We start from the raw sequence: 14,761 nt of genomic DNA, 5'->3' as shown, positions 1-14,761 counted from the left end.
TTTTAACCAAGATAAGCCCATGATTGCACAAAGTCCTGGCTCATCTCCGATTCCCAGGGACTTCTTGCTATTCGTTTCTAAACGGGTTCAAGCCCTTTGTGCAGATTTATCTGAAGGCTAATGGATATTTAGAAAATTTCACATTGAAATGCGTACTTTTAGGCATTTGGCCCCCCCCCCCACAATGCACAATGACCCACCGCCCGTCCTTCACGATAGCTGATGTGAAATTATACGCTGTTCTCAATTGTTTTAGTTGTCTTAATTTTCCTTCAGTCTATCAATTTTATATTTGCGGAAAATTTTCCAAGTAGAAATTATCGAGAGTGGGGGAGGGGGATTTTCCTGGGTGGACTGATCGTACCCCGAATAGATAACTGTATAATATTCTATTGTTTACTAGTTGTGATTATCCATGTTTTTTCTTCACTGCGATTTTGTTTTATAGTGCTTAGCTACTATGGTCTCAAAAACAATTTTAGCCAGAAAGGTTGAAGTTACAGAGAGAGGACATATAGAAAGATAGGAAACAAAAGAGAGAGGCGGAAAGGGGAGGGGAAGGATGAAGAAAGAAAGGTCCTAATAGCTCTTGCGCTATGAAACCCCTAAACGACAATCCAGTACTCTAATAGATTCCATAACTTCATTTAACAGCATGCCACGTACAACAATGAAACCTTTTTCTTCAAAATAAAAAAAAGACGTTGTATTAAATGCTAAAAGACAAAAAAGAGTCTACTTTGAGTTTCTGGAGGATTCCCTGTCGTTGCTAAGACTGGCACGTATCGTGCATCTTGATCAGAATGCCCTACTGAATTCCCACTGGATCCCCAGTCTTCTGCACTGCCCTCTTCACTATTAGAAAATGAGCCAGGACATTCAGTAACACGAAGCATGACAGGTTCCACAGCATTGTTTCTGGTTGAACTGAATTGTTTCTGGTCCAACTCTTCTAAAATTTGACCAGAGGACACGACTATGTGCTGACCTATAAAATGAATAAATGAAATTAAATTTAATCATCAAGTAACACTTCTGGAGTAGAGTCTAATGCCTACTGAACATCTAAAGCCCAAAGCATGATTTACGCTTAACTAAAAGAGAAAGGTATCTTCAGAAGTCGTTCTTTATATGACATAATATCAACATGGCAGGAGAATACAAAGACAGTTGCAAAAAAGCTAATGGCGCAATCCAAATGCTAAAAACACTGAACAAATTTCGAGTTCCTAAGGACAAGCTGAAACTAATATTTCACACTTTCATCCGCCCCTTAGTTGAATATGCTTGTCCAGTTTAGCACATTGCCCTTACCCAGGATGAAACTAATAAAATAGAACGCGTTCAGAAGAGATCACTGCAAATCATTTATGGCGGTTCCCCTCTACCTTACTCCTTTTACCTCAAGAAATTTAAACTTGAATCCCTTTCTTCCCACCGAGGAAAATTATGCCAAAGATTTGGCTCCACCCTCCTTCAACATCCCATCTACCGATCATTCCTTCCCCACCTTTTGTCCCTATAAGATCTCTTCCCCCCAGCGAAGTGGCTGAGAAAGTTCCAAACTAACCCCAGTCCACTGTAACACCATGCGCTACAGTAAAAGCTTTGTGCCAAGCTTTGTGAAATATTACAATGATCTCTAGTGTTTTTATGGTTTAGTTTATTTTATCCTGACGAAGTTTTATCAGACAATTTTATTCTCAATCTCAAGTGTTTTTATCCTTTAGTTTATTTATCCTGATGAAGTTTTATCAGACAACTTTATTTTGCTAATTATGACTAAGAGACATCATATTTGGGCTTTGCCCACGAGAGCTATGTCTTGTTTTTGAATTAAATGAATTTGAATTTGAACAACGACATAAAAGCAAAAATATTATCACAGAACAAATTAAGTTTTACAAACATAAGCTGTGCGAACCGAACCCAAACACCATCCCGCACCCCCAAGCCTCCATTAAAATTTCTAAATGGATTAAAGATTGTATTTTACTGTGAACGATCTGTATTTCGCTGTGGAGTCGGAGTTTTAGTAAATTTTTGGAGTCCGTACATTAATGATTAAAATTGCCAGAAAGAACAAATAAAAGTAGACTTATTGTTTAATGTATAATGATGCAAATTTTTAGTCTCAGAAACTTTTGATTTTCCAATGGTAGGATAACAAAAGAGAAAATGTCTTCAATTCCATTTTGTTTTCATTAAAACATACTTTCCAAAAGCCTTACTCCTGTTTGGGCAATTCATGTTCGTTTCAGGCTTCAATAACTTCAATCTACAGCAACATTTACTTTAACGTGAGCATGAATTTTATTTTCTGCTCATTTTGCGTAGCATTTATTTATTAAAACCTATTACTGTCCGTTTTACTTTTGAATTTTGAGACGGCTTAAGTTCTGCTCGCTTTGGATTTTTATACGGGTCTTTATTTTCTATGAAAAACTTATTTTCGGAAGTTTCTAAAATGTATTTCTGTGCCTTTTTGTATTGAATTAGGTTCTTTATTGGCTAATATTAGATATTTGTTAGTTGTTTTTTTTTTGGAGGGGGGGGGTCTGTTTAAGGATTAAAATGCTTGATCATAATTTGAATTTTGGAAGATTTGAATACTTAATCCAGACCTTTCCACAAATTTCTTTTGTGTGATCGCTTTTAATAATGGTTTTACAAAAATTTAAGAATTTTAATAATAGTTTTACAAAAATTTAGGAATTTAGGGGTGGATGGAGAGAGGTAATATTTTTTTTTTGTGAATTGAAAAATCGATGTAATTTTTAGGCTTCTACAGGGTTGATCCCATCCAAACCCAAATCTTTTAGTCTTTATCCACCCCTTTTCAAGACAATAATAGATCACACATCATGACTAGATTTTCTATTAACATTTTTCATTTTTATTACATTTTCCTTAATTTGACGTCTTAAATAATTTGATTGTCTTGGACCTAAGATTTTAACTAAGGTTTCTCAATGGCCTTGAATTTTAAAGGACATCACCGCAAAAAAATAATCATATTTCATTCTCTAAAAACCAAATTTTCCTTTCAGAATATTTGTTCCTTGTTCCAGTCTGCTTACCCTACAAGTCTCACGTCGATTACAGAAAACCAACGTACTTATTCTGCGGTTTCGCGCATCGATACAACATATTTTTCCTTTTACAGTCATTTAACCCAGTATAAAGGCCAATTGGAGGGTCAAAACAAAATACGGCTTGGTTTGTAGTCATGAATCGATAAAACAAAGTTTCAGGTTTTCCCCTAATACCTTTTGTATTCACTTAAGTTCCCTTTCCTCTATCTAAATGCCATCTAAGTCTAAGCCAATCAGAGAAAGCAAAATTTGCTGGCTTAGTTACAAGTGTCACATATCAATAAAAGCAATTTTTTTTTTTTTTTTTTTGATTTTAAATAATAAAAACATCAAATTAATCAACTGAAAAAGTATTAGGAGTCCTAATGGTGGAAAAAGTTTTAGAAGTTTTATGACGAAACTAATTTTTTTATGTTTTTCCTGTGTATAAAGATCCTTTGGACCTAGCATGTTTTGAATAGAACCTTCAAACATTCACCCCAAAATGTTTTGGCACTCTTTGGCCCCTTCAAAACACTCCCTGAAAGTTTTAACTCAATGATCTTAGCTGTTTCCAATAAATTAGGGATACATTATTTTGATAGCCAGGGTGAATACAAGTCTTTTGATTTACCTCCCTGTTTCACAATGAACTGATTCAAAATTCCACTTGGGCATTTGTGTCCAAAATTTCAGATGGACCGGAGACCCGCATTTATCGAAGCCAACATCCCCCCCCCCCTATGAACAAAAATATGAAGTCCCCTTACCAGCCCCCTTCCTCCTCTATGAAAATTTCGGCTTTATTTCCACAAATTACACCATTGATGTTACAAATGTGCCATCCCGATGATGTCTATATATTCTATTTTTCGATTTAACTCTGCTGCTCTCTCCAAGTCAAAATTAAAAGTTCATTTTGGAACCCCCAATACCCCCTAAAAATTTAACTTCATCCACTAGAAAAAAAGAGTTGAAAGTGCAGCAGCACCAAGCATTTACCACCTCACCTAGCATCTGAAATTCAGATATTTCGTGGGAATTTATTTAACTGTACGCTGCCAAGCACTCCTGAGATAATGGCAAATACGGCAATTCGATAGTTACTGTGGACACCGTTTCTTTTTGTCCATATCGAAACTTTACCAGTGATAGATTCTAGTTCAACAGGGACTCGTTTGGCTAAAAAAAAAAGTTTACAAAAAAGAAAAAAACAATTTTAAAGATCCCTTCAATCTCTCCCATCACCCCAAATCAAAATTGCAGGTCAATTTGCCCCTCCTCCTCCCTTCCAAAATTAGCAGGAAGTTTCGAATTGATCCCCAACACCGTTCATAGAACATTACAGATATGCTCTTTTAATCAACCGACAAACTACCTTGTGATTTAAACTACTATTTAATCGTTGAATAATTTACAAGTCTAATGGAGCTTATGGTACAAAAACGTTCAAATAGATCTGAAAAGAACGATTTTAGAACCCCAAAGTTTAAACAAGTTTAATTGGTCCATTTGGCCTCCCTGACATCCACTGGAAAATCTGCTGGAAGTCATACCTGATATATTGAGCATACTCTATTTTGATAGTTTAATATGGCACTTGATTTACCTCTCTAAAGACAAAAATATATTCTAATTGCCATAGGGGCTTATTGTAAAAATTTACGGTTTTGGCACATTTTTCGTATATATTTATGCAATAGTTTTCCATCAATTCCAAGGGTTGATTTTGTTTTCAGTTAAAAGACTGTTTGCCAAATTTTTCATTTCCATGTGCTGATTGATGCACGACAGTCTTATTGGCTTTAAATAAGTCTTCGCACAAAGACCCAACTGACGATATGGGTTACATATGACAGAAAACCTTTTTCAGGGAAATTACAGCCCTTCCCCCCTCCCCCTCCTAAATCAATACGGGTTAAAATTGAATTTGCGCAGAAAATAATTATTATATTCGGAAGAAACCTAAAAAATAGGCATCGACTGGTATGTTCACTTTAATCGTAGGTCATTTAGGTGAATCCTTCAACAAATTTCCACAGGAAGATTGTTGAATCTAGGTTATCTTAAATTTTAAAATCGCACACTTTTTCCATCAAATTCAAAATCTAAACTAGGACCCACGAAATCATTTTATAAACAAATAAGTAGAACAACAGGAAAATTTTTATACAAGACAGTAGAACGCAACTTTAAATGAATATTTCGACCCTATATCCAAGGGCCGTCCTCAGCAAAACAGACGAAGAAAATAAAAATAATATAAAAGAAACTCACATTAAAAATCGATCATTAAAACTGAAAAGTTTTTTTTTAAAAATGTTTTAAAACAGCCCTAATATCATTACTTCAAGGAAGTTCAATTTTTTTTCATTGGGTAGTTTTTTTCAAAATGCATTTCTTAACTTTTGATTACTATGGGCTGTTGTTCGCTCTTTACTAGGCTGCAGCTGCCGCTGCAACCATGATGTTATGACATTCTGTGTGATTTTATTGCTGTGTGATTTCATTTGACCCCTTCGATTCAATTTTATCCAGAATGGCAAATTACCATGGGCTAGTGTAGCTTTAGCTCGGAGGTGGCATTCCGATTTTTGGCTTCAAGTAGAAAATTTCATCATTTCATCTCACGTGAGGTTAACGTGAGTTAACCTCACGTTAGTAAATTAATCAATTCACCTACTGGTGTCACGACAAACTCATCACTGATTTAACCCTCTTAAGGCTGACATAGTGATGACACCTTAAAATTTTTAAGAATTAGCTTTAGGAATTGAAGCTTAACAATTTATACAAGGGGAAAACTACCATTTCAATTTTATTCAGAATGGCAAATTACCAGGGGCTAGTGTAGCTTTAGCTCGGAGGTGGCATTCCGATTTTTGGCCTCAAGTGCAAAATTACCATGGAGCTGGTAATTTGGATAACTTTACTTTTGGATTGGTAGTTTACCATTTACTTTTGGACAGCTGATAATTTAAATCAGAAAAATAAAAAATCAAAAGAGACTTACTCATTAAGGCTTGGGTGAGAGGACCTTTTGGTAGCAAATTCCTGTTGCTCAACAGATGAACGAGTTCTTCTGCTGTCATGTTAGTTTTACTAGCCAGAGTAGATATTTGGACTTTTGAATCTGGAGGACTTAATTGACTGTTCTCTGTTATATGCCTCCACTGATGAACTTGTTCCTCCTCATAATGGCTCCCTTATTAAAAGAAAATGTTTACGTGAGTAATGTGTCTATAAAAATCAACTAATACATACTAAGTCATCACTACTAACTTATTATAGTAAGCACAAGTATTGCTTAAATATGTCGTTAGTTTATTTTTTAACCACTAGATACAAATTAATAGTATTTTCAGAATTCTTTGTGAACTTCAATAGCATCTATGATGAACTGAAGCAATAATGTCAAAAGGAAGAAAAAAAAATACTATTTGTGAATTAAGAAAGCCCAAGCGGAGGACAAGGCAAATACTGATTTCCTGTTAAACTAGGAAGACCTAAAACATACACACACACAATATATATATATATATATATATATATATATATATATATATATATATATATATATATATATATATATATATATATATATATATATATATATATATATATATATATATATATATATATATATATATATATATATATATATATATATATATATATATATATATAAAAAAAAAAAAAAAAAAAAAAATATATATATATATATATATATATATATATATAAAAACGAATAATATTAAAAATGTTTTCTTTTGTACTTAATATTCAAGATAAATATTAAAATTACAGTAAAATTTTGAACTGATGACCTTTCAGCAATTAATATCATTATAAATCAAATATTCAGTTTAATTTATTAGTTCTTTCCAAGATTGGTCAAGACAAATATAGTTTCACTACAAACAAAATTTAGATACTGCCCCACTTCTTTAACTGCAAAAACCTAAAGCCTTCTGCGTCATTGACGCTTCACTGAAAACGAATTACTTGTATAATACAAATTTATTGTTTTCCAGTTCTTACAGCATTGAAAATGAAAATGAAAATTACAGTGAAAAAAAAAATCTTGAACTGATGGATCCTTCAACAATTAATATCATCATATATCTAATATTCAATTTGATTTTGTGTATACTTTCCAAGACTGTTCAGGACTCATATAGTTTTCAGTAAGGCGCCAATGACGCAGTAGGTTTTAGACTTCTGCAGTGAGGCGATACCCAAACTCTTGTTTGTAGTTATTTTTTATTCGATTCAAACTTGATTTGCATATTCAATTTAAGTTTGACTTGTTTTAAGATTTATTTATTCATTTTTATTAATATATATTGTACGTTTATTTGCATTGATTGTTTATATATTTCATGTTTGTTTTAAGTTTTATTTTAACTTCAATAGCAAACCATTTTTTTTCATTTCAAGATAGATTTTCGTCTTAAGATTATGCATTACTCGCTTAAAGATTTGTTTATTTATTTATATTATTAATTGTTGCATGCTTTTTGCTATAATTGTTTATTTAATTTCGCTTCATTTTGGATTTCATTTATACTTTAATAGCATTTTCTGGTCGTTTCGAGTTTGAATTTCAACAGGTATATTTGTACCTGCTGAGCTTAAGTTTAAAATGGCCTTTACTTTTCTTTGAAAAACTTATTTTTCGGAAACGTTTTTTTAATTAATATCACAAAAAAGTAATCTATTTTAGAAACCATGTCTCGATTTACAATGGCTTTGTCAGGATGAATTTATGTTAAGCCTTTAAATGTAAGATTTTGCTTTCAAATGAGCTGTTAAAAAGCTCTCAACCTCGTTTTAGTCCCCGGCTAATGCTCTGCAAAAAGAAAAAGAAAACAAAGAGACAGATAAATCCTTCAAGCTCCTATTTCTTATAAACAAGTCATCATTCTTGAAGCAAACTTAAGCAATTTTTTCTTGTTTCTTAAAGCCTAATAGCACTGATCAACTTGGCACTGCAGTTTAAATATAAAAGACAACCCTGAATTTATTATGCATTAAATGAATAATCCTGTACAAACTACCCCTAAGTGTCATCTCATCAAAGAGTTCTAGTACACTTTTCGATTAAAAAGGAAATCGTACCAAGTAACAAAAAATAATTACCCAATGAAAAAAATGCTGATCCTCAGCCAGGCAAGCATTCAAGGTACAATCACACAGGAAGAAGGGAAACTCAAAATATGAAACACGCAAGAATAATCCTAACTAAGCTGCTTTCAGCACTTAGCTAACAAACACCGCGTCACACCAAAGATATTGCAATGCAGAGCTTGCTACACAAGAATAGACCTCTACACGAGAGTAGTACCAAGCTCTGCTGACGTATAGACATCAAGGTTGTGTTATTTGGATTATTTGTAACTGAGGCATTGTAGAGAAGATGGACAAACTTAGTGCAAGATCGACCTGGATTGTAGCCTAAAGACCCCCAGATTATCACAATAAAAGCTACATCAATGATATTAACAACAACGAATTCGACTAAAGTATGACTGGTAAGACTAATACCAAATAATTAATGATTGCTCAATTATTTTTTCTTATTCACGGGACTATTAGAAACACCAAATATGCGCTTCTATTCTTTTTTTTCCAACCAAAGCTATTTCCTGAACTGGTCGAAGGATTGGATTCCTAATCAAAACAAAAATATACCATGTAATATTGCAGTGTTAAAGAAACGAAAGCATTTTTAAAATATAATTATATTATATGTTATTAAGATATAAAAGAAGAAGCAGACAACGAAAAAGATAAATCTAAATACATAAAAGAAATATAAAACATATTTTGTTTTATATTTCATAAAAGAAATACAAAATATATTTTAACTATATATATATATATATGTTTATATTAAATATATATTTTATTTATACATAAAAAATGTATTTTATAAATACATAAAAGAAAAAGCCAACAGTCATGCCAACATAAAAGCTTTTCGCGTAGAAGCAAAAGACTTCTACCCAGCGCAAGCAGTCAATAGCCCAGACAAAACACATTGCACCGGTGCATCCGTGTAAAAGATGTTTCATAAGTAAGTATAAGAAAATGATTGGGAAATGGTAAGATCTTGATATTTCAGGGAGAGGAATAGATCAAAGACTTCAATCAGCAGTTCTTCAATCACAGACTAACAAATTGCCAAGATAAAGGGTTTGGGAACCAGGAAATTTTTCTAGGTTCAGATTCAAAGAATTCCCCTATTCTGATTGTCCCATCCCTAGTATACCCCCGTTTACTTTGGAATAGTTTCAATATATTTACTAGGCTGTGTTTTCCTTTCGTTCTAAATATTAACTGTACAACCAAAATTTAATTTAATCGTAAATTTACGATAATTACTGAAGTAAGATAAAGTAAGGTTCATTTCTCCCAATGCGTTTGACCTCTGCCCACCTATTAGTTCAAATAGAGCTAATGAACCGGAACCTTGAAGGTCAAGAGAAATTGCTTCAAGTAGCCTATTGCATTGAAAAATATAAGACCAATAAACAATACGTAATTATATTCTTTTGTATATAAATCATTGGTTTTAATTGTTTTATTTTAGTATTTCTGCTGACGACGAACACTGTACATGTGATCAAAATATCCAGTATATTTATTTATTGTTTTTTTCACTGTCTAATAAATGGACTTGTCCCTATTTGAACTTTTATTTATCGTCATGGAAAGGCAGTGTGGTCTTCGAAATTACCTACGAAGTGACAAAGTTGTGCTTTTCAAATAATAATTGCCACAACCCGCTCATAAACCCTAAACTATTTAACTACCGACATGTTTCAAAAGACAAGCAGCTGGCCAAAAAACTTATTGTTTGCACTGTCTAATAAAAGGATTTGTCCCTATTAAACTGTTATTTGTACGTCATGGAAAGGTAGTGCGGTCTTCGAAAATACCTATATATTACATTGTTAGTAAGATCTTTTTTAACATCAATAGCTCTTAGCCTGAATCACATACGACTGCTCTAAACACTGAGTCAAAGGTGGACTAGCTTCTAGCTTTCCAAAAAAAGGGTACTTGTATGACATACCCCGACCGCTCAAATTGTTCATTCATTGACGCATTAAAGAATCGTTTTTTTCGTTAATTTCCTCCAGCTTAGCGTGAGATAAGATAAAGAGAGGCGACAGAATAGATGAAAAATACATAATCTGGGCTATATATTTGCAAATTGGGGGAGGGGGAGGGGATGGGGTAAAGTACTTAGATATTGTAAAGTTAGAAAAAATTCTTACTAAATAATATGCAGAATAATTATGCCTAACATATTAAGCACGCAGAACTCCCCCCCCCCCATAACTCCTAATGTGCAAATATGTAGCCCAAATTTGTTTCTAAAGTATTATGCTTTTATCATACTTAGGTTTTTTCATTAGGATTGAGCGTCAGAGAAACATATTAGAAGAATTTTAGGTCGGGAGTATATCATACAAGTACCAAAAAAATTGATTCCCAATTGGTCAAATCGAAGGAAAAAATATAAAATACCTGTGAGATTTATCGGACCAAGAGGGCTAGCGTTGTCAATAGTTTCATCTTCAGTGAGTGACTCGTTGACTGAGCTGTAGGAGTAGAAGTTGGAGTAACTATTATTTGAGGGTTGAGCATCTAGACCAGATTTCCTTCCGTGATGGATAACGTCTTCCATTGGCCGATTTTCTTCGAGACTTGTTACTTCAGCAGCTTTCAATAGACCATTGATGCCAGTGTAGCAATCTGAACTAGGACTGGGTTCTTGATCAAGAAAATCTTTCCGGTGACTGCTAAGTGAACTTTTCTTTATCGGTACTATGCTCACCATTGAATCCCAGCGTTCAGTCTGATAATTAAATTCTACATTAGTTTTCAAGCTACTAAACAATATAGTGAGAACATAACAGCCCATAGTGGCGTAGTTGGTAGCATCACACTATGGTCCCCGCCCACTTGAAAATCCGTAGCGTAAATCTTATCACCTTCGTGCCCCCCATACCTTTCCCAGTCACTTGGGGTGGAGTATATGCACACCTATGACTGAAAATGCTAAGCTAAAATGCCTATAGTAATGATTGTTAAGAGTAATATTCACATTTATTTGTTTTCAAACAGTTTGTGGTAACGAACTGTAAGTAAGGAAACTCTAAAAAACAGAATTTCGATATTAATAGATACATCAAAAGAATTAGGTTTTATGCTGATTTTAAATATATGAGTTTCATCAAATTTAGTCTTTCCTATCAAAAGTTACAAGCCTGAGAAAATTTATTTTCTTTTCGAAAAAAAAGGAAAACACCCTCTAAAAAATATTGAACGTTAATGAAAATCACACCATTAGATTCAGCGTATCAGAAAACCCTGTAGTAGAGGTTTCAAGCTCCTATCTGCAAAAATGTGGAATTTTCTATTTTTTGCCAGAAGAAAGATCACGAATGCATGTTTTTTTATTTTTTTTTTTTCAGGGGTGATCGTATCGACCCAGTGGTCCAAGAATGTCACGAGGACTCATTCAAACGAAAATTAAAAGTTCTAGTGCCCTTTTTAAGTGACCAAAAAAATTGGAGGGCAACTAGGCCTCCTCCCACGCTCACTTTCTCCCAAAGTGGCCGGATCAAACTTTTTAGATAGTCATCTTGTTCAGCATAGTTGAAAAATTTAATAACTATGTCTTTGAGGACGACTTAATTCCCAGCAATCTCCGGGGGAAGGGCTGCAAGTTATGAACTTTGCACATTGTTTACATATATATTGGTCATTGAGAAGTATACAGACGTTTTCAGGGGGTATTTTTCTTGTGCGGGGGGAGGGGGTCGGGGAGAGGGTGGGAGGATCTTTACATGGAGGAATTTTAGACGGGAGAAGAGAATTTTCCATGAAGGGGACGCTGGACTTCCCGGCAAAACTTAAAAAAAGATCAGAAATGAAAAAAAAGAGTTAAAATAAGTTAATTTAAAAGTTTTTTTCGACTGAAAGTAAGGAACAACATTAAAACTTAAAACAAACAGAAATTATTACATATATGAGGAGGTTAGACCCCTCCTCAATACCTTGCTCTTTACGCGAAAGTTTTTTTTAGTACTTTTAAAAAAGTTATATATTCTAATTAAACGGCCATTGTGATTCAGGAGTCATTATTAAAGAATTGGGACAAAATTCAAACTTTAGCGGAAAAAGCGAGGTATTGACGAGGGGTCGAACCCCCTCATATAAGTAATAATTTCTGTTCCTTTTAAGTCTTAATGTTGCTCCTTACTTTCAGTCGAAAAAACTAGTTTTTTTATTTAATTTAGTATTAAAAACAACAGTGCACCTTTCTTATTGTTTAATTAGGTAAACAAAAAATTCCCTATCCAGCTGTTTTAAATCTTTCAAAAGAATAAAAATAAGTTATCGATCAGTAATATTTCATAAATTACTGATTACCTAATAAAATAAATCAAAATAAGAGAAGATAAAGAGGAAGTTTGTGAAGACAGTGAATACAAACAAAACGAACATTTCTGCTACATAATGAACAGTTTCATCAGCGTACACAAATAAAAAAAAATCACAACTAAATTTGAAAGAGTTTTAGATTTGAATGAGTCTTAAATTTGAATGAACAGTTTAATATACACAAAAAAAAAATCACTTTTAAATTTGAAGGTCTTAGGATTCTTACCTCAGATCATGCCTAAAGGTAGAACGTTATAAAAAAAAGGCATGTACAAGCATGTTTATTATGTTCCAAGTATGCTTACAAGCCTGTCCACTATCGAAATCCCACAAAAAAGTAATCTATTTTAGGAACCATATCTCGATTTACAATGGCGTTATCAGGATGAATTTGTGTCAAACCTGTAAATGTAGGATTTTGCTTTCAAATGAGCTTTTAAAAAGCTCTCAGCCTCGTTTCAGTCCCCGGCTAATGCTCTCCAAAAAAAAAGAAAGAAGAGACAGATAAACCCTTCAAGCTCTTTTGACGTTTCTTACAAATAAGTTATCATTCTTGAACAATCTTAAGCAATTTTTTCCTTTATTTAGTGCTCATTCAAAAGATATCTGAAGTTTTCGCTTGCTAAGGAGACAGGAATACAGGAGACAGGGAAGCGCATACAAACAGGGCCGTTCAAAGGAGGAAGGGGGCAACCGGGGCAAGTTGCCCGGTGCATCCTGACTGGGGGCCGCGACTGAGGGACACTATGGCTAGGGCTTCTAGGGCTCTTCTATTTTTTTTGAGTCGGATGAGGGGGCACCGTAACTGATTCTGCCCCGGACACCGCGAACCCTAGGAACGACTCTGCATACAAGAGGGGGATTATAAACCAATGGTCGAGAGTGATGTGCCTTTTGGGCCATATGGCACTTAAAGAGCGTAGATTTGATCAAAGCTTCAAAAAAGTCATTAAACTTCCCTTTAAGATCTTGTGGTATATTGAAGCAATGAAGAAAAAATAAGACAAAGCACTGCTAGCCTACTCATGCAAAAAAAGCGGTTTTCCTTATTTTTCAAAACGGGTGGCTTGAAATCTCCAGTAAAGGGTTTTCAACCATGGTGATTCGCTTAATTTTTGATCCAGTGCCATATTTTAGAGTTTTCAAGATCTTCTTAGAGATTCCAAATGCTGTGTTTCTGCAACAAACATTTAGTGTTAAGCTGCTCTATAATATTTGTCAGGCCTGAATCCCCTTCAAATGAAAAATTTCTCGCTGGACAGTTTTTTTTTTTTTTTTTTTTTTTTTTTTTTTTTACGCACCTTGAAACTCTTGGTTAATAAGGGCTGTGGATTGCTCTGCAACCCTGTCAAGTGTCAATAATCACATAAACATACGCATTATTAATTCAAAAGAGCATAGCATAACATCATATCACAAACGGAAACACAATCACTTTTCATTAAAATTCTTCACTAAAAAGAAACAAACTGGATAAAAACATATTGCTAAGTTTAATGAAAGAATGAAAGAATAACTGAAGAATATCAGTAAAAACAAAAAAGCATCATAAAACTATTGATACTAATCAGATGGTGGTAATGATAATACATACTTAGGAAATACCATTTCAGCATTATTAATAGAATAAAACTAAAACAAATCACTGAAAACTCAACAAAGAAAAAACTTAAAAAGTACAATTTAATTATTTATAGGGTGATAAAGACAAAACAAACCTGGGATGTACCATTCCATTCTTCTTTTAACCTATCTTCAGTCCAGTCTATCTGGCTCCTATCAATGAGTTGGGCCTGTACAAGCCTTGCTTGAAGCTCCTCAAAAAGTGCATGACAACTTTGAAAGAATTGTGACCACTGGTCAATCCTTAATTCACATGATTTACATATCCTCTTTGGTAGGGGATCATCTAATTTAATCTGAAAAAAATTATGTCTTATTGAAACGAGGATTAATACTTCCACTCCAAGATATCACAATAAGATACAAAATTAACAGAAATAAATATAAATGTAAACCACTCCAAAGTCCTAAAAACACCATATTAAAGTGCTGAGGATGAACAACAAGGCTCATAAGAAAAAGAGACAATATATATATATATATATATATATATATATATATATATATATATATATATATATATATATATATATATATATATATATATATATATATATATATATATATATATATATATATATATATATATATATATATATATA

The 14,761-nt window shown here is 33.4% G+C and overlaps 1 protein-coding gene across 1 annotated transcript in view; it reads right to left on the bottom strand.

The window, feature by feature from the left end:
- The window catches only part of LOC148956964 (uncharacterized), a 64,525-nt gene that overhangs the window by 26,020 nt on the left and 23,744 nt on the right, over positions 1–14,761 (bottom strand). Inside the window, exons 2-5 of the mRNA XM_089097030.1 lie at positions 14,255–14,455; positions 10,614–10,944; positions 6,088–6,279; positions 740–988 (exon numbers count right to left, since the gene is read on the bottom strand). Of these exons, the coding sequence (XP_088953156.1) occupies positions 740–988; positions 6,088–6,279; positions 10,614–10,944; positions 14,255–14,455 (973 nt within the window). The remainder of the gene's footprint in view (positions 1–739; positions 989–6,087; positions 6,280–10,613; positions 10,945–14,254; positions 14,456–14,761) is intronic.

Source organism: Artemia sp. Qi Xiang Cuo, chromosome 1, assembly GCF_049724085.1.
Source record: "Artemia sp. Qi Xiang Cuo chromosome 1, ASM4972408v1, whole genome shotgun sequence".
NCBI lineage: Eukaryota > Metazoa > Arthropoda > Branchiopoda > Anostraca > Artemiidae > Artemia > Artemia sp. Qi Xiang Cuo.
Note: the sequence above shows the minus strand (reverse complement) of the source record. Positions and strands in the feature narration are given on the sequence as shown.